At 34.0% G+C, this 26,156-nt stretch overlaps 1 protein-coding gene across 9 annotated transcripts in view; it reads left to right on the top strand.

Annotated features, from left to right (window-relative positions):
* LOC123542772 (uncharacterized) overlaps positions 1 to 25,887 on the top strand; it is a 56,767-nt gene extending 30,880 nt beyond the window's left edge. For 5 of the 9 annotated variants that reach the window (XM_053531417.1, XM_045328764.2, XM_045328766.2 and 2 more), the window contains 3 exons: positions 21,614 to 21,751; positions 23,319 to 23,385; positions 24,672 to 25,887. In XM_053531417.1, the coding sequence (XP_053387392.1) occupies positions 21,614 to 21,751; positions 23,319 to 23,385; positions 24,672 to 24,798 (332 nt within the window). In that variant the 3' untranslated portion in view covers positions 24,799 to 25,887. The remainder of the gene's footprint in view (positions 1 to 21,613; positions 21,752 to 23,318; positions 23,386 to 24,671) is intronic. The other 4 variants (XM_053531420.1, XM_045328767.2, XM_053531419.1 and 1 more) reach the window with 1 other exon arrangement.
* Positions 25,888 to 26,156: the final 269 nt, after the last annotated feature.

Raw genomic sequence — 26,156 nt, 5'->3', positions numbered from 1 at the left:
TCATAAATACAGGCATTCTGGCGTATAAACTTATCGTTTGATTCTGTATTTTATTTTGTTGGTTAAGTTCCACCGACACAATTTAGGTTCATATGTGACTTTTCCACTTTGATGGTGGAGAAGACCCCAGGTCCCTCCGTGCTTTATTTCATCACGAGCGGCACCTGGGTAGAATCAACGACCTGCCGTAATGCCAGCTGATGGCTTCCTAACATGAAGAATCGACGCGAGTGAGATCGAACCCACATCGATGAAGTGATTGAAGTCAGCGGCCTTAACAACTCGCCCGGAAGGCCCTTATCAATTAACTTTTAACGTTTGATTCATCATCTAAATGCATTTTGATTATTATCAGATTAAAAGTATATGTTTTCTTATTTGTCTTTTAAAAACGAAAATTCGAAAGGAAATCGTAAGGGGGTAAGAAAACAGTAATTAACCTTTCCAACAGAACATTGAGCTCACGTAATATACGTGAAGTTAAAGATTTAAAATATTGTCGAAGCCAAAATAATAATGTTATCCATTGAAAGATATTGTAAGTCATTATATTCGTGGGGGACTAATTTACGTGGATTTCGTGTTGAGTCAACAACGAAATTAATCCCAACAACAAGTGAAATTCTCATTCATTTTAATGTTAAAATGAAATCACGAGTCTATCCCCATGAAATTGCCGCTATTGACCAAAACCACGAAATTTCATGCCACAAATTTAATGATTTACAGTATATTTCGAATTCCTAAAGAATTATTTGCCTTAAAGAAAACTTTTCCTTGTTTCATACTCTCAAGTTATTAAAATGTGAGATAAACATTAATAAGAAAGATAATTCTAAGTTAACTTTATACAGCATACTGGTTGGTATTGACTCACTTAATTTTTATACAGAAGGCAAGTTTGTTCGTGTAAGAAATACAAATCACGATCAAACTTTATCAAAAGAAAGAAGTGTCTTAAAACAATTGATCAAATGAAACTTCATCTTTTATTTTTAAAGCAGACAATGTTCCAGTTGCTAATGAATCATGAGAGGATTATATTTTTTCTGAAGCTTATCAGACGAAAAAATAAATTTATAAGAGGCTTGCATGAAATACTCAGAAAGTCTTTAGTAAGCATACTGATACTTAAATTTCGATAATATAAGATCAACTTGAGAAACTCTTATACCCCTAAATTACAGAGTGCCACAATTTTATATATTACCTAAAATTCATAAAACATTTCACCCAGATTTACCCCGGTTACCCAGGGGGACCTGTTATTGAAGGTTGTGGAGCTTAAGGCTAGATTTTGGCAGTGGTCCAAGGATTCTATCTTCACCGCATAGTTGGGCTAATGACCATCGCATTATGGTTCCAATAACAGGTCAGTGTTTTTGGAGAGTCAGTCAACCTATCAATGTATCAATTAGTGAGAGGGGAAACAATGTCAATTTAGTGATATATAATTGATAACTTTTAAATGTTATACTACTTTTTGGCTTTTGAAAAGTAAATTTTATTATTTTTGAATAAACACATATAATGAAATTTTTTCACAATATGAAATAATGAAAATTACTTAAAAATTAAAATTTATTTTCCTTTAAAGTCTGTCTGGAGAATGAGTTTTGATAAAATGTGACTTTCAACTCATCTTAAAGCTTGCAGAATACTGTAACTAATTTGTCAAAAATTTAAAGTATGTCATTTCAATGTTACAAGCAAATGAAAAAGTAACTTTGCAACATACTGGAAAATGAAAATTCATTTTAATTGTGGAACACAATAACTTTTAATTCAATAATGTTGATTACATGAATACAGGAACCAGTTTCCATTAGAAAAATATTGGAGCCCAAAGAACTCCTAAATGTTTCATACACTTGTGTTTGATTACATTATTATTTTCAGTAATATTACTGTATCTTAATCATCCTTTATGTAAATAATAATAAACCATAATATAATAACATAATAAGTTATTTATTATTACGTTACATCGAACATTAGAAGTAACTTATCATTACATCTAATAATATCAAAATATAATTATATTATTATCCTTCCAATTCTGAAGAAAAATTAATTCTTTAATTCACTGCTACATCTTTCATGGTTATTGGGTCCAATGCTGTGCTAATTGCCCTCTAATCATTTACGGTTACATAATTGCTGATAACAGCAGAAATTGAGGGAGTAATTATGTGGGTTTTTTTTTTTTCATTTTGGTGGAGAGCAGTAGGAGGACCTCGTTGTATGTGAACTAGGCCTAAAATATACCCCGCATTTTTATCACAATTTTTAACCGTCTTATGTTAAAGACCAACAGACTTGAAAAAAAGTTGCAAAACCTCTGCCTATAAAGATGCAATCTTGTACACTCGAAGTAACATTTTATACATAATATTCCTCATGGTGAGGCATAATGTTGCAAATATTTAGGAAATGGAATATATCACAGATTCTTTAACTCCATTTAAAATTCAATAGAACTTAGTACTTACAAAAAGAACACTTTCAGTTCAATGAAACTATTATATTCAGACCGTAAGGAATTTTATGGGACAAAAATGTCCTTGTTTTGCACTCTATTAATGGGTAACTGAAAAAAGATTTATATACCTGTGATAAGAAACCATTATCGTGGTTAATTTTAAGTGATATTTTTTTCATCCGAATCATTCAGAAGGAAATTATTAGACTTTTTTGACAGATTGAACTAGTTTGTTACTTATAAATGTTTTTATTGTTACTTCTCAAGTACTGTAACTTTTTAGATGTTAACATAGAAAAAATGAAAATGTATCCTGCATATAGTGTTCATAAAAGACACTTACAGTCATCATACATAACATTTTAATGTCACCCAATTTCATGTAAAAAGTGTATTCATTTAGTCTCTAAGCGTTTAAGTGTGTTCTTCGATATACCATTTTTTGTCAAGAAATGGTCAAATACTTTCAAGACTGTAACTTCGGGCGTGTTTATAAATGAGGCATTAAGAAGCCTCTTGCTCAAATGCAAATGCTCTTGAAGTCTGTGTGTTTTCAGGCAAGAAGATTTTAAGTTTTTTTCCTATATAAGGTCATTCCTTTTGTATGTACCTACAAACTCGCTTTTTTTTGCCTAATATTGGTAAAAAAATAGCATATTGGAACTCTTCTAAGTATTTTCAAAAAGAGTTTGGACAATTAATGCTTATAAACCTAAGTTGCTTTAGAAAGACTATAATATTCAAATTAATTCATTCTAAGCATTCCAAAATTGAGACCGTGTTTTAAGTATTTCCCTTGATTATTAAGCCAATTGTTTAAATTTGTTGTTTCCCTTTATTACCATCTTAACGCGAATATCGATTTTTGTTAATCTCTCTTATGGTATTTTGATAATCTTGATTTTGTTAATTAGGGGTATTGTAACAACATGGAATGAAACTTTTTTACACAAGCGGCGTTTATATATTGCCCGAGGCTATTATACATAACACTGTGATTTCTTCAAATTGGTGATTATGAATTTGTTTCAAAATTGAGAGTCGGGAAGCATGTTATTCCCATTACTCAGCGTATTCTTTAAGTAGTATTTAACTAAGCTGAGCAGAAAGACAGAGTAAATGTATAGACGGTCGCTGTATAGAGGATATTACATGAGGTTTCATAATGTTTTTAAACGAGTTGAATAAAATAATAAAATGCGAGGCTATGCCGAGAATTTTATTCATTTTATTCAACGAATTTAATAAATACAACGTGGAAAGTCACAAAATATAATATTCTTTTTATCACATGCTAGCCTTTCCTGTTGAAACATCAAAAATACTACTTTCTCTTACTATATAAACAAGTCAATTTGACCAACGTCTCATGTACTATAAATGACGTCGACGTCAAAGCTTTATTACACTAGTGTATTATCATTTTTATTTAATGGCTTTATTACACTCCCGAGCCGTCAAACATGTGATAAACACTGTTTAAATATAAATGAAGATAATTCATTTTCTATTACCACAAATTCATCTTGTTATAATGTAAGATATGATCTGTCATGCAGTTCAACTGATGTTATTTACATAATAACATTTATCACATGTCTGACGTCGCGGGAGTGAAATAAAGCCATTACATAAAAATGATAATACACTAGTGTAATAAAGCTTTGATGTCGACGTCGTTTATAGTATATTTAAGAAATGATTTTTTTCGGTGTTCATGCGAAATGAACGACATAATAGGATCGGCAAATCCATGAATCGCGCTAGCGATTCATGTTTAATTTGCCGATCCTATTCTGTCGTTCATTTCGCATGAACACCGAAAAAAAAAAAAGGTTTCATTTCTTATATTTACATTATATTTCCTTTCCATTTGTTAACAAGATTATATTATAAATTTCACACATTTTGTTGCATTTAACATTAAAATCAGCTTCCCGGCCATTCTGTTCACCAGACGGAACAGCTGCGACGTCATCTAAGGAACGTTCTCCCTGACTATACACGGACGTCGTCAAAACAGCGGCCCGTTATCTCTATGCAGCGTTGACGTAACTTTCGCGCTTTTCCTTCTGCTGTTCATACGAAATGAACGTCATAATTTTCAATGGAAAAGGATAGGGCGAATGTAAATATTTAAGAAATGAAATGAATTTTTTCGGTGTTCATGCGAAATGAACGACAAAATAGGATCGGCAAATCCATGAATCGCGAAATGAACGACAGAATAGGATTGGCAAATCCATGAATGCGCTAGCGATTCATGTTTAATTTGCCGATCCTATACTGTCGTTCATTTCGCATGAACACCGAAAAAAAGTTTCATTTCTTATATTTACATTATATTTCCTTTCCATTTGTAAACTATATAATATAATGAATTGCATATAATTTGTATCATTTAGCATTAAAATCAGCCTCCCGGCCATTCTGTTCGCCAGACGGAACAACTGCGACGTCATCTAAGGAACGTTCTCCCTGACTATACGCGGACGTCGTCAAAACAGCGGTCGGTTATCACTTAGCAGCGATGACGTAACTATTTAGCGCCAGTACGCATAAAAATAGCGCTTTCAAATTTCATGAAATATTTTACTTAATTAATAACATGTTTTAAACGAAATGTCACATTGCACAAATGTGTTGATTAATTTACACACATACTGAGTTAGTTATTCGCTTTGCTGAATAATTCGCTATTATTTTCGCCCGAACTGAACTCTGCCGCAAGACGTATTACCATTTCCGGTCCTGGCGTGTATAAACAAAGACCTACTATTGGCGCCATGCTTGCGCGAAGAAACAGTTTCATCATATTTGATATAAATTTTACAATAAAGAACATATTAGAATCGAAATAATTTATAGCAAAACAGTGCTTTATCACTATTTATACACTCGGGCGGTTATACGTCGTCCAAAATAATTTTTACGCCCGACGTATAACCGCCCATCGTGTATAAATAGTCATAAAGCACTGTTTTGCTATAAATTATTTCTTAAAGAAGTGATCATACGTACGCACGACTTTTCACGAGTGAAATTGTTAGTTCTGATGTCCTTGATTAAAAGATCTTTTTTTTTTGAACTTTCATATAAGAAACGTTTCCTTTTATTGCCATCATTTTTAGTGGTTTTCAGCAACGTCTTACACCATGTAATATCATACAAAAATATGTCATGCCATAATGTTAATGTTGAAATAGTCACAGAGTTCCATTTATTATATACCTTTATTTAACGGGCGCATATCTATATTTTGATAATGTAGGATTCACGAATACAAAATGTATCGATATTGGTCAACATCGACGAATTGATATTCGTTCCGACATAACCTTTTTCTGATCCTAAACGTATTTATATTATTAAATATAATAGTTATCTTTAATATTGTTTTATAAGAATTTCCGAGTGTTTATGTATTAAGAAGTATGTAAATGACGTCATAAAAAAAAATTGTTTTTCAAATTTTAAAAAGATATTTCTTTTTCAAGAGTGGCTCAATTTTGTAATTTCTTTCAGCGTTATGAATGACCGGATAACTATATTCATGTTAAGATATTTATTCAATTTCCGGTCAGTTAATTAGTGCCTGTGGCTGTTCCTTTAATCTCCTTTAATATACAAACTTGGACGTCACCTTTTGACCATATCTGCCGGTATGACATTGAAGCCACCGAAAGAAACAGTATTTGTGCTTAAATGTTTTTATTTTGCCTTACAACTGAAAACTAAAATAAGTAAATATGGTACAAAATCGTAAAGTGTGCTACATGCCGTTTTCACACATCAAAATAGTATTTTACACATTAACCCTAGATCAGTCCTTATTTTCATCTCAAAATAAATTCATTAGGACAAAGTACTATTTAAAGAAAACGAAATCAAAGTTTCAGATAAAAAAAGAAAAAAAAAAGAATATTGTAATACATAAAACCAAGTCAGGCAATCTAAAATACTAAAATCGCATACATATACATACTTTTCAGTGAAATAATATATAACTCCGACGTAATATGTCTGGAATACGCTGTCCTCAAGCCCTATTTAAATTAAAATCTTTCGTATACAATTAATATTTAACACTATCTACAATCTTAATTGTAAGTACACTTAAGCCAAAAGGAGGAATGCAGACTGTCGAAAATGCTGAGAGACAAGTTCTCGATTAATTAAGCTCATAGTGCGGGCGGAATTCAGAGTGAATGTTTGTCACATCGACTTGCCACCTAAAATAACTGTATTTTTAAAGTTTTGTTTTGAACTAATGTGAATTACTTCAGTTAAGGACCCACCACAACCTAGTGACTTTCTTTTTCCTCCCACATGAACTGCGTGAAAATTATTCTGATAATACTGGTAAAATAGATGACAAGTGGACAATTTAGGCCCTCCTTGATGTGTTTCTATAGCTTCATCTGCAAACTCAGTAAATCTCTTTTCTACGGTGTTCCGTTTGGACAATCGTGACTTTTTATTTAATACTAAACTGCGATGCACGATGGTACGATGACGAAAACGCGATGGCACGATGATGAAACAACGATGATACGATGGTGAAAACGCGATATCACGATGATGAAATCGCGATGGTGCGATGGTACGATGGTGAAATGTCGATGTAATATTGGGTTTTCATCATCGTACCATGGAGTTTTCACCATCGCACCATCGTGCCATCGCGTTTTCACCATCGTACCATCGTGCCATCACCATCGTACCATCGCGTTTTCACCATCGTGCCATCTCGCGATGGCACGATGGTGAAAACGCGATGGCACGATGGTGAAAACGCGTTGGTACAATGTTGAAACCGCGATGACACGATGGTAAAAATGCGATGGTACGATGGTGAAAACGCGATGGCACGATGGTACGATGATGAAAACGCGATGGTACAATGGTGAAAACGCGATGGTACGATGATGAAAACGTGATTTTTACATCGAAATTTCACCATCGTACCATCGCGATTTCATCATCATGCCATCGCGTTTTCACCATCGTACCTTCGTTGTTTCATCATCGTGCCATCGTTCCATCGCGTTTTCGTTATCGTACCATCGTGCATCGCGGTTTAGGATTCAATAAAATGTCACGATTGTCCAAACGGAACACCGTACTTTTCAGTATAGTTTATGAACATAGATAAATAACTATCTTACCCTGAAGAAAGAATGTTAAACTAAACTTAATACATAAAATAAAGTGCATAATGCTACATTCATTCAACAAAACGTTTAGACATTTTCAACACGTTGTTTTTGCCTAATATATGTCGCTGTCAATTTGTAAATAGAAACTGATATTTATTTTTTCCCCAATATAATTATGCCCAAGAAAAAAGAGAACCCATTAATACAAAGTCTACATAACTGAAGGAGTGACTTATGCAACTTTTTAAAAATTAATTTCGACAACAAAAAGAGTATATTTTTGTAAACTACAGGACTCATTTGGTCAAGATTGGCTGCTGAACCCCTAATATCGAATCCCCTATATTTTTTAAAACGGTTATACAGGACTGAAGTATGTTTTGGTTTCCTGCCTGTTATGTCTTCTATATATAGATTGATAGGACCAACCGTTTCATCTACGAGAGGTGTTCAGCTTCTGTTTGAACACAGTACAAACATTCATACAAGTACAATGATATATGTATTTTGATTGTAACAAATGTTTTATTTGACCTCTGTGAAGTACTAAATCATTATGCGACGTTCAAAGCAATACAGTAAGGTTGTATAGCTTACTGATCAACTTTATTCCATTGGTCCTGAAGATCACCTTTTAGTATTTTTTTTTGTGATTTTTGCACAGAACTTTCGTACTTGGCCCTTCAATATTTCGCTATATATATACCATAAACTATTTGGACTGAGTATACAGAGTTGGGAATCCATTCATTAGGAGTTAAGAAGTTGACATTCGTAGTTTTAAGATTTAAGATAGTCCAATGTCCATTTACATACATAACTACATAGAACATCAAATATTTCATCGAAATACATTGGAAACAGGCTATACTGTCTGTAACAGGGTTTTTCACTAATGGCGGCTTTATCCAGATATAATCTATATATCATTCCAAAGGTCTCCGGGAGTGGTTTTGAAATTATTTTCAGATGTCTGAAAGAATGTCAATTTTATAGTTAAAATGTAGTTTTCCCATAGACAAGATGGAGCAAAACTCAAAATTTAGAATTTTTTTTAATTTAAGAATTCGTTTTGCACGGAAATGATACTTTTAATAACTAAGGTATTCTGAAATATTTCTAATAATAAAATTATATCAACAAAATCAGCCAAAATTGAGATTTTAAATTTGTTGGTGTCCAAAATGGCTGAAATTTATAATGAAGATAAAGTGCAGTGCACAAATGTCGAAAGTCTCATGCTTGTCTCTCAGCGATTTAAATAAAGTGATCAGTTATAAGTTTAACTCTTCTTGTAAATATAGCGGCCCAGTTAGCACGTCTATGAATGATATATAGTCTCTATTTCAGAACTTAAATAATTCTGGAGTGGTAAGATCTACCATACATCGAACTTTTCCTAAGACTGCCGTTTAGTTTATTGATAAGTTCGATTTTGAAACACTTTCTACAACTTAAATTTATCATCATCTGAACCTCATTCCAGAATTTCGACGGATATTTTATTTGTCGCGAAGGAGGTAGTGTGTATTTAAAAATCATAATTAAATCTATGAAAAGATCCCTTGGGAGCACGAAACGCAAATAAGCAGCATAACAGCAGAGTCGATTTCATGAGAGGTAATGAAATGTGCACCACCCCTCAGGCTTAAGCGGAATTCTATAACAGTACGAGGGCTTAGAGCGAAACTAGTCTATCTGCTTCTATTTATATATACAGATAGATCAGTTTCGCTCTATCGGTCTAAGCCCTCGACTGTACAAATTTCATTTTTGTAGAATGTTCTCATTGCATTAATATAACAACATTGAGTCCAAGTTAGGTGAGATACGGGGAAGTATAACAACACTGAGTCCAAGTTAGGTGAGATACGGGGAAGTATAACAACACTGAGTCCAAGTTAGGTGAGATACGGGGGAATTTAACAACACTGAGTCCAAGTTAGGTGAGATACGGGGAAGTATAACAACACTGAGACCAAGTTAGGTGAGATACGGGGAAGTATAACAACCTGAGACCAAGTTAGGTGAGATACGGGGAAGTATAACAACACTGAGACCAAGTTAGGTGAGATACGGGGAAGTATAACAACACTGAGTCCAAGTTAGGTGGATACGGGGAAGTATAACAACACTGAGACCAAGTTAGGTGAGATACGGGGAAGTATAACAACACTGAGTCCAAGTTAGGTGAGATACGGGGAAGTATAACGACACTGAGTCCAAGTTAGGTGAGATACGGGGGAGTATAACGACACGGAGTCCAAGTTAGGTGAGATACGGGAAGTATAACGACACGGAGTCCAAGTTAGGTGAGATACGGGGGAGTATAACGACACGGAGTCCAAGTTAGGTGAGATACGGGGAAGTATAACAACACTGAGTCCAAGTTAGGTGAGAAACGGGGAAGTATAACAACACGGAGTCCAAGTTAGGTGAGATACGGGGAAGTATAACAACACGGAGTCCAAGTTAGGTGAGATACGGGGAAGTATAACAACACGGAGTCCAAGTTAGGTGAGATACGGGGGAGTATAACAACACGGAGTCCAAGTTAGGTGAGATACGGGGGAGTATAACAACACGGAGTCCAAGTTAGGTGAGATACGGGGAAGTATAACAACACGGAGTCCAAGTTAGGTGAGATACGGGGGAGTATAACAACACTGAGACCAAGTTAGGTGAGATACGGGGGAGTACGGGGATAACTTCATAACACTTGAGGACATTTTGTGTATCCCTTTCAATTTGTTGTTCGAACGTGTAAAATATTTTTTAGCAAAGGAAAGATTAACTTTGAAGAACATAAAGCGAATGGAGTCTAACAGTAGCCAGTTAGTTAGTAATAGTACATATTTTTACTGTGCTTGGCTGTATATGTTTAAGGTGTCTACTGTTTAAACGTAACACTTAGTATTGGTTATACATATAAACAAACTGGTTAATTTATGCTTAAATAGATGCTGTAAAGTGTAGTTTCTAAATAAAATTATTCATGGATGCGTTGATGACGTCATTAACACTAAAACCGCGACAAATATGGTCAGTCATTTTCTTGAAGTGTCCGATCTTTTTTGAGTTATAGTTCTATTCTGAAAAATTCTTACAAGGTTTTGAACGGTAAATGGCATTCATATTACTTTGGAACAATCCTAAAAATGCCCTTTAGAATAAACTCGGTAAAAATAATCGAACTTGTACACACGCAAAATTCTACTCCAAGTCAGCGCTACGTCCGTGTTAATATAATTAATTAAATTTTTTACCCTTGTCCATTCAATAAAACCGAGTATTGAACACCATCTCAGGAAATTCGATTTCCAACCAGTAGCTACTTCTGCCACCTATTTAATTATATTGATAACAACAAGTGGTCTATTTCCGGAAGTTTACGACAATTAAGCGCGGTAATTTGTGACAATATGCACAGATTGATTCCGATTGGTCATGTGCCTTTATGAGTGTCCTGGGACATCCCAGACCAGTCGCCAGCTGCGGTCGAAAGGAAAAAAGTTTCTTTGAAGCTAATTTCAAGAATATTTTACCCAGTGCGAGAGGAAGAAATCACCTTCGGACAAATTATTGAACATTCACTAGACAGCTTGTCAAAAGTAACTAGATTCGGAAAGACATCAAGGGAAAGTCTTTGTTTTGTAAATATGATTTTCTTTACGATACGTAAAGATAAATATGTCTCCAAGGGATTTGCTGATTAAGTTATGATTTTGAGGAATAGTTTAAACTTGAATGTAAACATTTGGCTTAGTCAGGCTTTTGTTCACGTATTACTTTTTCACTATGTGAGTTGCAAAGAAAGAAAAAAAAAAACACGTTTATTTTTTTTATATAGATCTAGATCTAGTTCCAGTATTAAATCATTCAGAACAGGTTTATTTTCGTATAATTCCAGATATACTGTATACTAGTAATAGATATACTGTATACTAGTAATAGTTATGCTGTCGATTATTTTTTTTTGAAATTGTTGATGACGTTACAATGTTTATTCAGACTTCAGGATTATTTATGCTTGTCACCCCCCACCCTCCCCCTTGTAACGCTTATTTAAGACAAAGTCACTTCAAGGATTTATTTAATGTGTGCGTTTACACACGCATGAACACCGGAATCTTATATTTAGCAACATATTGTTGCAATTATATCACGCGACTGTTACGTCGTAACAAAGTACACAAATCAAAATATGCAGGAACATTGATTAATAGCTTAAACTCAGTTTGCTAGACTAGATATTTTTTGTTGTTGAATGAATTCAGAATATACTATGGTTTTCTCAACATGCACCTTCACAATTAAAGAGAGAGAGAGAGAAAAAAGGGGAAATATATTCGCGTCGCAACTTGTTTTTACTCTGAAGGCGTGACGTGTCTTGCTTACTTTCATGATGACGTCATCCAGTAAGGTTAGAAGAACGTTAGCTTTTATTAACTCTAATCAGTTACACGTTTATTGTGATGCGGACAGAAATATCTGTGCCCTCAGAGAAAAATAGCACATACAGATAGATATCAAGTAAATAAACCCCCGGGCCAAATTTAATAATAATAATAATAATAATAATGATGATGATGATATTAATAATAAAATAATAATAATAAAACAATAATAATTATGCATATTTGTGATAGGAGCCTTGCTTTTGACATTTATATTTTTTTTGTTGAACAAACGTCTGTCCTATAATTTTCAAATATTTTGCCTGATTTAAATATCAATTTAACTTTTAATAACCTTTAACATTAATCCATATCAAAGCTCAAATTATAATAGGCCTACCTACACTGTGGCATTCCATCGATAGGAAGCGTCTAATTGCGATAGGTTTGTTGGTTCTTGGCTTTCCAATTGCTTACTGCAGAGTCTGTTACCTATAATTTTGATAAAGGACGTTAGATCGAATTGTAAATAGAAGCATGGTGTTAGAATAACAGTAATAAAGATAATACGTTTTCTTTAATCTTGGCAATTTGATACAATATAACTCTGGAATCTTCAGTGAAAAATCATATTGATGTTTTTACAAAACAATTTCATAACACCAAGCTTGTTATGTACGCTACTCGTTGTTCGTGAACGTTTAGATCTCTCTTAAATCTTATGATTGAGGATAAATTGTATCATTGTTGCCATCGCTATTTATTTGCTTATATCTACTGTTTTATCGTTTAATGTTTTTCATATTTATGTTTATTAAATCCCCTGTTGCATATATTGAAAGTAATAGATATCTAAAATCGTGAACTAAGTGCGGCTATTTGATTATCACAGATTCTAATGTCGCATCAAAACGCTTTCTTTAGAGAACTTCTGGAAAACTTTAACGACTTTATTTGCGTAAACAATCGTAACCCATCGAGCGTTGTAACCGTGAGAATGCGCTGCCTTTGGTGTTGCAAGATTCCTTTTTTATTTTGTTGGGTTTAACGTCGCACCGACATAGTTAAAGGTCATATGGCGACTTTACAGCTTTGGTGGTGGAAGAAGACCCCGGGTGCCCTTCTGTGCATTATTACATCACGAGCGGGCACCTGGGTAGAACCACCGGCCTTCCGCAAGCCAGCTGGATGGCTTCTTCAAATGAAGAATTCAAAGCCCCGAGTGAGGCTCGAACCCACATCGGTGAGGGGCAAGTGATTTGAAGCCAGCTACTTTAACCACTCGGTCACGGAGGCCCCTGCAAAATTCGAGGAAAGTGGTATGAATCAGCTGTATATAGACACATTTAACTGAATGATTTCATAACTGTCAAAACCATGAGAAGTTCCGTGTGTGATAACATATATTTGAAATCTATATGTAAGCAAACTATCAAACATTAGCCAAGACATAAGCTTCAAAACATAAAATCCTACGTATATTTCTATGCAGTCATACATAATTTCAAGGGCCCCCAATAAATACGCATATGCGCATATTGTATATATATTCAGTATGCAAATTATTGCTAAGGTAGACATCTATGTCGAACACTGCTCTTATGTACTTGTACATAGATGCATAATTCAGTATGTTTACCTATAAAAGACCAGACTCAGTATAATTGTCTTACTTTTATGGCAGCAGGCAGTAGATAAAATAACTGAAAACTAAACTGTAGGGAAATTAAAAAAGTACTTTAATGAAATTAGTTTACAAAAGCCTTCCAGACCTAAATGAAGTACAATGCGGCTTGTTCAAAGAATTAAATCTAATACCAGACAGACAAAGAGTAAAGTTGCAAGAAAATCTAAAATACAGAAGCTTCGTCATGTAGACTAGTTTACTTAAGTTCAGTATACTTAGCATACTGTGATAATTTTTACAAATGACTCTTTTGCTTGATTGTTTTTTTTTTTTTTGACAAGGTATTGTTGTTTTATTTTTTTCAAAATATTTTTAATATCCTTTATAAATAAGGTTTCTCTTAAAAGAAATTTATATTAAACCAAAAGCCATTTTATATTTAGTAAGTATGTATTGAGTTTACCACGAGTAGGGCAGCATACAAGTCCAGTTGTGTATGTGAGGTTCCTGAACAAACGTGGAAATGCAATAATCAGTCCTTAAAGACAGTTAGACAAAATTGACAGGTCATTAACCTTTAGCTTGCAAGAGATTCTGCCTTTGCGACCAGTGCAGACCAAGATCAGCCTGCACATCATGGTCTGCAACTGTTCGCTATTCAGTCAATAAATTTTCAGTAAACACCCCTTTGAAGAATAAATGGTACTGCCCAACTTGAATGAGGGACCAATCCGTTTTAGATATTTAGCAGGGTAAAGGTTAAGGTTTAGATCGTTGAAAAAAAAAACAACAACAATATCTGACCAAGAGCAATTACATAAAGACATTGTGGCGTTACTTTTTACAATATATATGATTAAAATATAGCACGAATTCACACAAACTATTACTTACTTCACCGAAAATAAAATTAAACATCCAGTTTGAAACAAAGTTTATTTTGAAGATATAAGAACGGTTTACTACTGTAAAATCATTTAATTTCGTGGGCATGAAATTTCGAGGTTTTGGTCAAAATGGCAATTTCGTGGGGATATGAATTCGTGGATTTCAACTTCAGAACATAAAATGAATGGAAATTTTACTTGTTCGTTGGGATTAAATTTCGTGGATTGACTCAACCACGAAATCCACGAAAATTAGTCCCCCACGAATATCAATGATTTCACAGTATCTGACTGCGTACTTCTGCGGCCTTATAACAACTGGCTCATAAACAAGACGTTGTTTGCCAAGCTAAATATTTATTACGAAAAATCAAACATTACTTGTGCCTATATACGGGTAATTCTTTTATGTAATAATTATTGTTGACACTGTAGCAATAACCCCGCGTGAAATTCGTACAATGATGGATCCTGACTATGTCATTACTATACTTCTTTCTACCAAATTCGTCTTTTAACATTCTTAAAACAAGTAGATATTTTCAACAGTCCTAGAAATGAATTATATGCTGTAAGCTGCTTTTGAGTTTTAAGAAAGAAATACACTGAAAAGTTCGGTTATGTAGTAAAATAAAACAGAGAATGTGGATACCCACATGTCGCTCATCATGACATACACCAAATAGTGCAGTCTCACTTTGACTAATAAAGACCTGTCTAAATTACATTTGAAACTGTAGATAATTCAATAGAACAGAGTTTTACTTTAAAATAGGTATTAATTTAAGATTTTATTTCATTCCATATTTTTACACACTTTTTTTTGTCTTGCAAAATCAACATAAGAAAAGGTCATGTCACCAGGTAACAATGCCTTATTAATTTCATGATCACAGAAATACTCACTGATATCAAGCGTTTTGTGTCTGCAGTAATTGATTACTTACGACGTTTATGGCTTCAGACACATGGCACCGATAGTCATGGCTGATTGACTGTAGGTAAACACTCAATGGGAAACGATACCATTGAACGCTTCAATATAACCCACATTTAATTAAATTATTTTTGTTTCCGATATCTTGTGTCATAAATCTATTCAACAAGAATTCGCATGGGCGATCTGGACGACCTAGTTAAATTAAACTAAAAACACTCCACAGACATTTCAATTTATTTCAACAAATGATTAAAAGAAATGTCAAAGGAAAATCGTTCCAATCATTTCCTGTTCAATACATGGTTTGGTTTTGACCTAAAATTGATGAAAATGATAATGAATTGTGAGAATTAGTCCAAAACTATTTAAAATTATGTGTATAACTCTTAGTTAGTGGTTGTGCACTTTCGCCCAACTAAATACTACAGTAACTACTAACCATAACAGGGTGGCAAACCCATGTGACATTTGGATACCGTACTCACGGAGAAATCGTCTGGATTTAGATTACATTTTTGCCTATATTTTTCTTATTACTTCACTAATTTTCATAAAATAGAGTGTCGAAGACAACAATTTGAATTCTTTCCTTCAAACAAAGCGTCTGCCATCATTTCTCAGTACTTTTCCCAAACACTTCGCCAAACTGCGTTTCGTGGACTTGCTGTGTAAATAACGTACACACTTTCGCAGTAGGGCGAATTATTTGAGAAAAGTACTGAGAACTGATTGCAGACGTTTCGTACGGAGGAAAGCCTTCGACGCTTTTTATCTTATAAAAGTCCGCCAAGTAATAAGGAACTTATAGTCACTATCGGGACATATTGTCCGTGCGTACGGTATCATAAAAAGTCACGTGTGTTGGCCACCCTGCACAATAAAATGTTCAGGCCATAGAATTAAATTTGGAAACAATTTTGGTATTTGTTGTAATGAGATTGTATTTTTTGTAATTTTTGAGTGTGATGTTTTGATCTAATATCAAGAACTTGTGAAATAATCCCGGTAGTAATGTAGTAATGGAGCAGTGGGTTAACGTTAAAACTTTGTTAAGTTTATAAAGGTCAAAAACTTCTGTCGGAAATTGGTGTACATCATATATATAAATTCTTTATTATAGTCTCATCTGTGTACAAACAATACATGCACATAAAATAATCAGAACATTAAAAACAACAGTACACAGTCATTCAAAACATTAGAATTATAAGAGACTTTGTTATATAACACTATGTCTAACATTTACATGTACATATAATTACGATAACGATAAAACCAAGATGTTGTTGCTAATCACTTCTAAAAAAAAAAAAAAAAAAATAGTAATAAAAGTATGACCTAAAATTGCAATGCAACACAATACAACTTCCGATAAGACAGCACACTCGACTTCTCTCCGTGCTTGACTCTGAACTGAACCATTGCCATTGAAAGGGATAATGTCTATCCTGGTGTAGACTTTGACCTTTGACATTAAATAATTATCATAAGTCTCACCTCCAAAGTAATTGATAATAACATATACGATAGATTCTGTTAAGAACATTAACCAATACAATCCAAGTAAAAAGGAGCATACCTCCATCAAAATATCATGGTAGTAAGTGAATTTTGCTTCATCTCTAAAAGCATTCTGAATCCATTGATAAAGGTTAAAAGTCTACGATCACAGATTGCCTGGCCTATCGTCATATAACAATGGAATTTTAAAGCATTTAATCAAACAAAACAGAACAATTTATTTTGATTAATATGGAACAGAATTACATGCACGGCGATGCTAGAGACAAATCTATATGTTTAGTGCCATATCTGCAGGCCGAGGAGAATAAAACGCCGTAATCTTCCAGACAATTCTGCATTGTAGCACCTGATATGATTATTTACTTGTAATTTAAGCAGCAATAAAAAACTAACAATATCGCTACAAACAAGTACTATAAATTCTGTAATCACTTTAATTGTGTATTTTTGATAGGGGATATTATGCAAACACGCACGTTAAATAATACTTAATCACAATTTTTCTAAATAATGAAAATGTCATTAAGAATTGAATAATCATGGCTTTATTTTTGTCTATTATTTAGGCTGATACGTCATACGCTACGAGTTTGCTATTACAAGGCTTTTCCTTCATTTCTCTTAAAATATCTATAAAAATATTAAACATGCATGTTATATATAGACAGTTATAAAATCTCCATAGTTCCGTTATAGAATTTCAGAATGTTCTCGTTCAATACCAGCCACAATAGGGTACTACATTATCAATATTATAATATCTTAAAAATGACAAATCAAGAAAAAATGAAGCTCGCCTCGGCAATCGAACCTGGGCCGCCGCGGCAATAAAAATAGTTCCACTGTCTTTTTCAATACCGCCACGGAGGAATACGTGTTTCAAGTGTTAAATTTAGATATCAATAATTAAAGCAGTTTACCTCGTTTAACTCTTTTCGATTTTCAATATAAAAATTAGTGAAAAACAACTAATTCTCATGTGTTTCCATAACATATAGTTTGTCAGTAATTAAGTTTCAAAGCATTCTTTAGAAATACAGCATTAATTCCTGATACCTTTTATTTGTCTTTTGTTGTCGTACGATCTGGAGGGCATGCCTAATTTGAATTTCGGAACTTGTAACATGTTCTCCTCAACCTGCGGTTAGAGGATGTGGACGGTACTTGAACAGGCTAAATCAAACTGAGCCTACAACATTTTCATTTTGGTCATACTGGGCGTCATCTGGAGTTTCCACTTTTTAATTTCATTTATTTAATGATTGTTTTAAACGTTTCAAGACATCTTAGTTAGCATATAAATACCATGCACCTGTAAAAAAATTAGTTACATTCCATTCCGAAGATCGAAACATATAATGGACCAAACAATATAAGGAAAAAATACAATTTAACATATAAAAATGATATTACTAAATTCAGAAATGTCCTATTAGTATCCCAAAGAATGAAATATAATGTTGATGTAATATGGGTAAAATAAGAAGACAACTCAAGTTATATGAGCCATGCCATGAGAAAACCAACATAGTGGGTTTGCGACCAGCATGGATCCAGACCAGCCTGCGCATCCGCGCAGTCTGGTCAGGATCCATACTGTTCGCTAACAGTTTCTCTAATTCCAATAGGCTTTGAAAGCGAACAGCATGGATCCTGACCAGACTGCGCGGATGCGCAGGCTGGTCTGGATCCATGCTGGTCGCAAACCCACTATGTTGGTTTTCTCATGGCACGGCTCATATTATGTTTATCTTAAATAATAAAGACACAATTAACAAGAAACCATGTTACGGATTAAATGAATCAAGCAGTAGATAATCATTTTTATATATAATTTACAGTAAAGATATTGTTAAAACAGCTTTTCTTTCGTACAGAGGCGTTTCTGAATGAAAAAAGTTTAAGAATTTTAAATACGGAAAATTCAAATGGATAACAAAATAAAATATTTTAAATAGATAAGAGGGAAAGAAAAACTTACATCTCTTCATCAAATGTATTGGCAAACACTTAATTGTTTTCTTATTATACTTAAGGAATTATCTTTTTAACTCCCCCACCACCTCATTTCTTTTTATTTCTATTACAGCTTCTCGGTTTTAATATGTGTGAATTTGAATATAAGTGAAGTGACACAATTATCAGCTTATTCTCTAACCTTATCCTGCAAAATTTCTATAATGAACTTGTCCATCTTTCAATTTGGACAGTGCCATTAACTGTTAAAAGGGGTGCTTACCAAAAAGATACTGACTGAATGGCGAACAGTGCAGACCATGATCAGACTGCACGGATGTGCAGGCTGATCTTGGTTTGCACTAGTCGCAAAGGCAGAATCACTTGCCGCCAGCAGGCTAAAGGTTAAAAACTTCATTACGAAAGTATTGTTTTTGTGTAAACTGGATACGGAACTCCAATCAAACAAGTCAATAAACTCTATTTGACATTTTCTACCAAAAATTGTATAGCTGTACTAGATTTTTGTTTGCCTTAGATTCCAACATTTTGTTTACCTTAGATTCCAACATTTTGTTTGCCTTAGATTCCAACATTTTGTTTGCCTTAGATTCCAACATTTTGTTTACCTTAGATTCCAACATTTTGTGTTAAGCAATATTATGGATACTCTTTTCTTCAACAGTGTACTGTGAAATCATTAATATTCATGGGGGACTAATTTTCGTGGATTTCGTGGTTGAGTTAATCCACGAAATTAAATCCCAACGAACAAGTTAAATTCCCATTCATTTTATGTTCAAAAGTTGATATCCACGAATTCCTATCCCCACGAAATTGCCCTTTTTTTTCCAAAACCACGAAATTTCATGCCTACGAAATTTAATGATTTTACAGTATTTAAGCTTACGTGCTCTACACGATATTACTAATTCCGTCTCAGTAGACATGGTGGTAGAGCACCCAGTTCGAGTGCAAGGAAGTTGTGGGTGCGCCTCCCGGCCACATCTTACCAAAGACATGAAACCTACCCATCACGAGGATAGTTCTAGGTGTCATAATATGGATGAGTGTGATGTAATGTCACGTGTATACTAGGGCGTGATATTCACTACGAAGCTGGGCTTACTGCTACATGCAGACACCGTGTAAAGGTTAATCTTCTTTTTGGTTGCGGGTTTATCCCGCTACCAAAGTTAAGTGTATTTCTGACAATCATGTAGCATCTTTATTTGATTCCAAATCACATCCAAAGGAATTTATTCATGTGCTACACAAAGTATTCATGAACAATGCGGATGAATTATCAATGATCAAGCAGTTCTTATTCATCCTCTATCCATTCACACTGGCCATTTAAATTATATAAGATCTGTGAAATGATTAGGTATTCCAGCCCATGGTTACATCACTGACTTCTAGCTGTTTATGTAAGGTCAGGCAGAGTTTATCTTAGATATGAGGCACATTAGTATTTGTTTCTTATACTTGTATATTTATAGATTGGCATTTAAAATGAAAATAACTCTAGCAAAACCCGCAACCACCAGACATCTCAAGGCTTTGATTTTTTTTTGCAAGCAAGACAGGACAGCGTACGAGCATTTTGTTATTCTGAAGCTAGCAGTATCTGAACGGCTCCTACGCTTATATGTTTTGCGTCTTGTTTATCTTAATGCTTAGAAGATACTTTAGAAGCAAAGATGCAAACAAGCAAAATAAAAGCGGAATTATATTATGCAGAAACATTTAATGAACTCTAGGTCACATAGGTCACATAGGACCTCTCAAAACAATACTGTATGCAAATACGGTAGATCGAATAATCTGAATAAGAACGTATAATGTTGTCCTTTTAATGTATAACAGAATTCCGCTTAATCTGGTACCAGGAGTTATGGGGTGTAGCACATTTCTTTACAACTTATGAACAGATTCACTCAAACGAGGCTGCTACTAATTGGCTTTGTTGTGTCCTGTACTTCAAAGGGACCTTCTTGGTTGTATTAATCGAGTGTGTTCATATTTGGCAATGAAATATACAACAGCATAGGAATCGAAACAATAAGAAACAATACTCCTGCGTTTTGAAAATTCTGTGAGGCGAATAACAGCTATAACAACCTGGATATTGAAATAGATCATTAATATCCACTCTACTGGCATCATCGTTTATTCCTGAATTAACCAACCCGTCACAGACGGTTGCGTCATATAAGACTTGAACGTGATTGAATGAATGAGTGTAAAAATACTTCCAATTAAGAAATGCACGCAGGCTTGTAATAATTGATTTACGTTATATTTATAGAGAACACAGTTATTAAGATAGTCATGTTTCATTAGAGACACCCTATATGAGAACATGATAAATAGAAAAGAAATACTCGACACATTCAAAGGAAGGGTTTCTTAACGTTAATGAAAGCGTGAGATTGTCAATATAAGCGATACTGCCTCCTGAATGCCGTGAGCAGGTGGAAGATGTACACCTGCAGTGCAAAATATATAAATCACCCTCTTACCGCTTCAAATAAATACTTTCTTGACAGTAAAATGATATTTAAAAAAACCAATTAATTTTATTGATTAAGTTCGTTATACATTTTTTAAAAATATTTCTGCTTTTCTGTGTTTTCAGTAGAAATCACGTATGGACGAGACTTGCGGCGAGACCTGAGAGAAATAACAGATTTGCGTGATTCAGATGCTACCCCTGGGCTTCTTTTGTCTGCCTTATGCGTACAAGATGGACAGCTTAGAAAATCATGCTTAGAAGGTACACTCAAAGATATTTAGCTTACCTTAAGGTTAAACCTGTAAGCTTATGATGAATCAAGAATGGTAGGGACTAATATGTATTCATAGTAGTAGAAGGCTAGTGCATGAAACGGCAGTGAAGAAGGTACGCAAAAAATGTTTGAGCCCGCATAAAATAAGATCTAGCATCTCTACGGACTACTGCTTAAACACGCATTTGAGCTAAATTGTGAGGATTAATGTTAGACATTCTAAGGAAGTAAAGCTAGAGTTTGAAGATGGTTTATATTGGAAGGACGAATGCTTGCTTAAACGGCCCTTCTCATGCTCAAACGTGCTAAAACGAATATACGCATTGCTTGGAATGCCAGGTAGAAAGAGTAATTGAAAGTCAGCACGTGTATCTGATCTTGCACAAACCTTATTTTTAGCTTGCTTTGTAGAACACCTTACAATGTGAACATGCGGAAAAGTTTATCATATGCGAGCAGTAACGTCAAGTGATAGAATATGCATGGATGATTAGGAATGAATACAAAGTAGCAATCAGCCACGATTTCAAAATGCTTCTCCTACTAGACAGTTTTAGTTTTGCTGCTTTAATTACAATGAGCAACTACAATGCCTAAAATTATAACAAAAACAACTTCTAAAACCGCTCAAAGCAAAAATTAAAACGTTACTCGAAATTAATACAAATCAAACACTTATTTCATGGGAAGCGACATTAACTTGTTCAAATTTAGCCACATGTAACTGAAGAACATTTGAAGAAATCAGAAAAAGCTTTTCACACTTTTTATCTGCTTAAATACGTGTAGGTTTACATCACAAGACGCTTTATTTCAGTATAATATTCGACTTGGTTTTCACTATTTTTCCAATCCGGAAAAAATAATCATTATCGTAACATTTCACACCTTATAAATCATATTCAAATAATATCTTCTTATTGATATTTTCAAAGCACCTAGAAAATTTTATTTTCAATTAAATCAGTCAATGTAAACAATAGCCGGGCATAACGGAACATAATTAAACTTCATAAGGGCGATAAGAGTTAATTTGAAACAAAGTAAACAGACAGCCACCTTTTCGAACTGATGTTATGCCACAAAGGTAATAATCGATGATTGGTGGAGTGGATACGAAACTAATTCCAAGATAAACAGACAGCTGAATACGAAACTAAAGCTGAAATCACAATGACCAAATATTTGCAGCCAGAATAACTGCAAAAGCATTCATTAATATTTAAATAAATGACAGTGGAACTGTTTTGAAATTAAATAAATCTATGTAAAGGATGCTTAGAACATACAGAAAATGAACGGAGCATGATTTTCAAATTTCCTTGGAATATTGACACATTCCATACACGATACAGCAATAAAGTTCGTTTTCTTTCAAACGGAATACATTCGTTTAGGAGGCACACATATCTGAATATGTTGTCAAAGCAATTATAGCATTTTAAAGAAAATGGAAACTCTGAATATACCGATATTGTCCGAAACCCTCAAATGTTTATTATTTTCCTTCTACTACCAATCACAATTAACTTATATAATTTCTTTTTATTACAGACATATCATCCGTATCAATAAAGAAGCTTTTAGATAAAATGGTAGACGAAATACGAGAAAATGAAAGGTAAGTCAGTTTCTAGTTTCATTACACCGTGGCAAATTATCGTAGATTTATTTCTTTTTTTGGTGTGTAAAGGTTTTGATTTTAACTTTTGATTCAAAACGTCCTTTTTCATATATTTAGAAAGTGGAAATGTAAATGAACCAGACCAAGATTTTCGTACAAAGTGTGCGGGTGTCGTTAACATTTTTCTTGTCTAAATTTGTCTAAATTATGAAGGAGAAATGCTTCAGAAAAGTATTCTAATCATGAATAAATAATGCTATCTCTTCCTTTCGATTAACCCTTTTCATGATGGACACGATTGATTCTGCCTTTGCAACCAGTGTAGATTATGATCAGCTTGCACATCCGTACAGTCTGATCATGATCTGCACTGTTAGCCATTCAGTCAGAATCTTTTTTGTAAGCACCCCTTTTAACAGTTAATGGTAGGCCTACTGTCCAAATCGAAAGATGGACAAATTCATTATAGAAATTTAGCAGGGTAAAGGTTAAAGAGAAAACATCCAACTAATATATCAACCAATTTAGTGTACTGAGGTTTTAGACTCAGTGTTGTTATAATTTCTGGTATTTGGAATCATGGAGAGCATTCATTTTTACTAAAATAGAATTCCGCATTAGCCGGTGCCAGGGGGCCTGAGGGGTGTTGCACACTTCATTATCTCTGATGAACAGACTCGCTCAAACCGAATTTTCTGCTATTCTGTTGCTTGATTGCATTCGATGCTCCCGAAGGATCTTTTCTCAGTTTTTATTTAAGAAATAATATCTCTCATCCAGTGATTTGTCGTTGAATAAATCATTGTTTGGAGTTCAGATGCGAAGGAATTATATCACGAGGGCGCAACCCGAGTGATATAATAATACGCATCTGAACGACAAACAATGATTTATTCAAGAGCAAATCAATAAATGAGAGATATTATTTCGATTCTAACCCGTTATCAAGGATTTTTAAGTACATCCTTGATGACATTCATTAAATATTTGCCCGTTTTCAATCGGTTTCTTTTCCAGCGCGCCGCTATGCCGTTTGACGCCATGACGTAATAATTGTGACGCCAGAACAGTGATTTGTTGTATAATAATTCATCGTTTTCTACCTTTTTCGTTTAATAGGAAATTGAATCGGATCGTGTTAGAATAGTAAATTATGATTCATTATCCAAATATTCATCTATCAAGCAGTTGTTGTTGATGTTGTTGTTGTTGTACAAAGTAAGCGTATATTTCATTATAGAGAAAGCTTGTATCTTGTTTTAGACAGTACGCTTACATTTCAGATACGGCTCATTGCTGCGGGAATTAGATTTAAGCAGTAAAGACGAAATCATTCCGAGTGAAAATGTTCCGGAGAAAAGAGGCAGATCAAGGTCAAGAAATACTTCCGGTTTTTATTCGAACTGGTAGCATTTTCGAAGAGTGCGCCATTGTGATATTTCAATATCACATATATCATCGTAGATATCTGTTGTAAAATTTCAAATTTCAAGACAAATTATGTGAATTTTAATGCATTGTGCCCTACTGTGGACTACGGACTAAAAAAAACAAAGAATAACAGTTACTCTTTTATATGTAAATGCAATAAGAATGTACTGAAATACCGTTTCGCCTATGTCTGTATTTGGTTTCTTTAAGTTTACTGATGTAATGCCACTCGTCTTAGATGTTTCTTGCATACCAGATGGGGATTTCCGGTATTTTTACCGGTGCTGGAAAAATCCATCTTACACCCCGGGGTGTAAGATGACTCTCGTGCTTTAAATGACGTATTACAAACTACATATATGTAGAAGATTTATGTAGTTATTTATATTTTATTTCGAAAAACGGAATAAAAATCCAATACCTTGACAGTTCCTCTTTGTTCCTGATAGTATATTTCTCGATTCAAAACACGTTATTTTATCAAAAATTCATAACGTTACGCTGGAACTGATAAAACAAAACCGGAACTAAACATTATTATTTGTCTTTGAAACGTCATGACGTCTTTCCTGTTTATGGACGTTGATTTCCCGCGCTTTGTTTAAATACGCTGCTATAAGAAATAGTTCTAAAAAGAAAGCCGTTCGACTGATTTTATTTTTATTATTATATCTTGATATCGGTATGCAAGAAAAAGATTCTGTCACTGGTTATAGGTGCAGATGGGAATATCCGGCTCTCGGGTAACTGTTTAGACGGTAACTCGGTAGGAACCTCGTTACCGCCTTAACAGTTACCCTCGAGGCCGGAAATTCCCATCTGCACCTATAACCAGTGAAAGAATCTTATAATCTTAAACCTTACATTCAATAAAGAAAAATTCCATGACTTTTAGGGTTGCAGATTTTAGTCATATACTATGAACGAATATTATTTATTGATTCATTTGGAGACAGATTTAATTTTAGAAGTGTACATCTGAAGATTATTTTTGTCTTTTTGTTTCGAAACTGAGATGATACTTTAATATATATGTTACAGACTGAAAATAAAAACACAATAACAGAGCGGTTTATTTAAAGTCTAGCGTGACTCATATTCGTAGGATTCAGGTTGCAAGACTCAAATCCCAAACAAACAGGAAAATCCCCAGTTTTTTCCTAAAATTCGCACTTTCATGTCCATATCAAAACGTCTTCTTGACCGAAACGTTTACAGTATTTGTCGAAAACAATATCAGATATAATATCATTAAATGTTTGTTTGTATGGAGTTTAGCACCGTTTTTCAACACTAATCAGTTTTGTAATTTCGGGTAGTTAACCCGATCAGTGTTT

This window comes from Mercenaria mercenaria, chromosome 19, assembly GCF_021730395.1.
Source record: "Mercenaria mercenaria strain notata chromosome 19, MADL_Memer_1, whole genome shotgun sequence".
Lineage (NCBI taxonomy): Eukaryota > Metazoa > Mollusca > Bivalvia > Venerida > Veneridae > Mercenaria > Mercenaria mercenaria.
The sequence above is the reverse complement of the archived record's forward strand: the minus strand, read 5'-3'. Positions and strand labels throughout refer to the sequence as shown.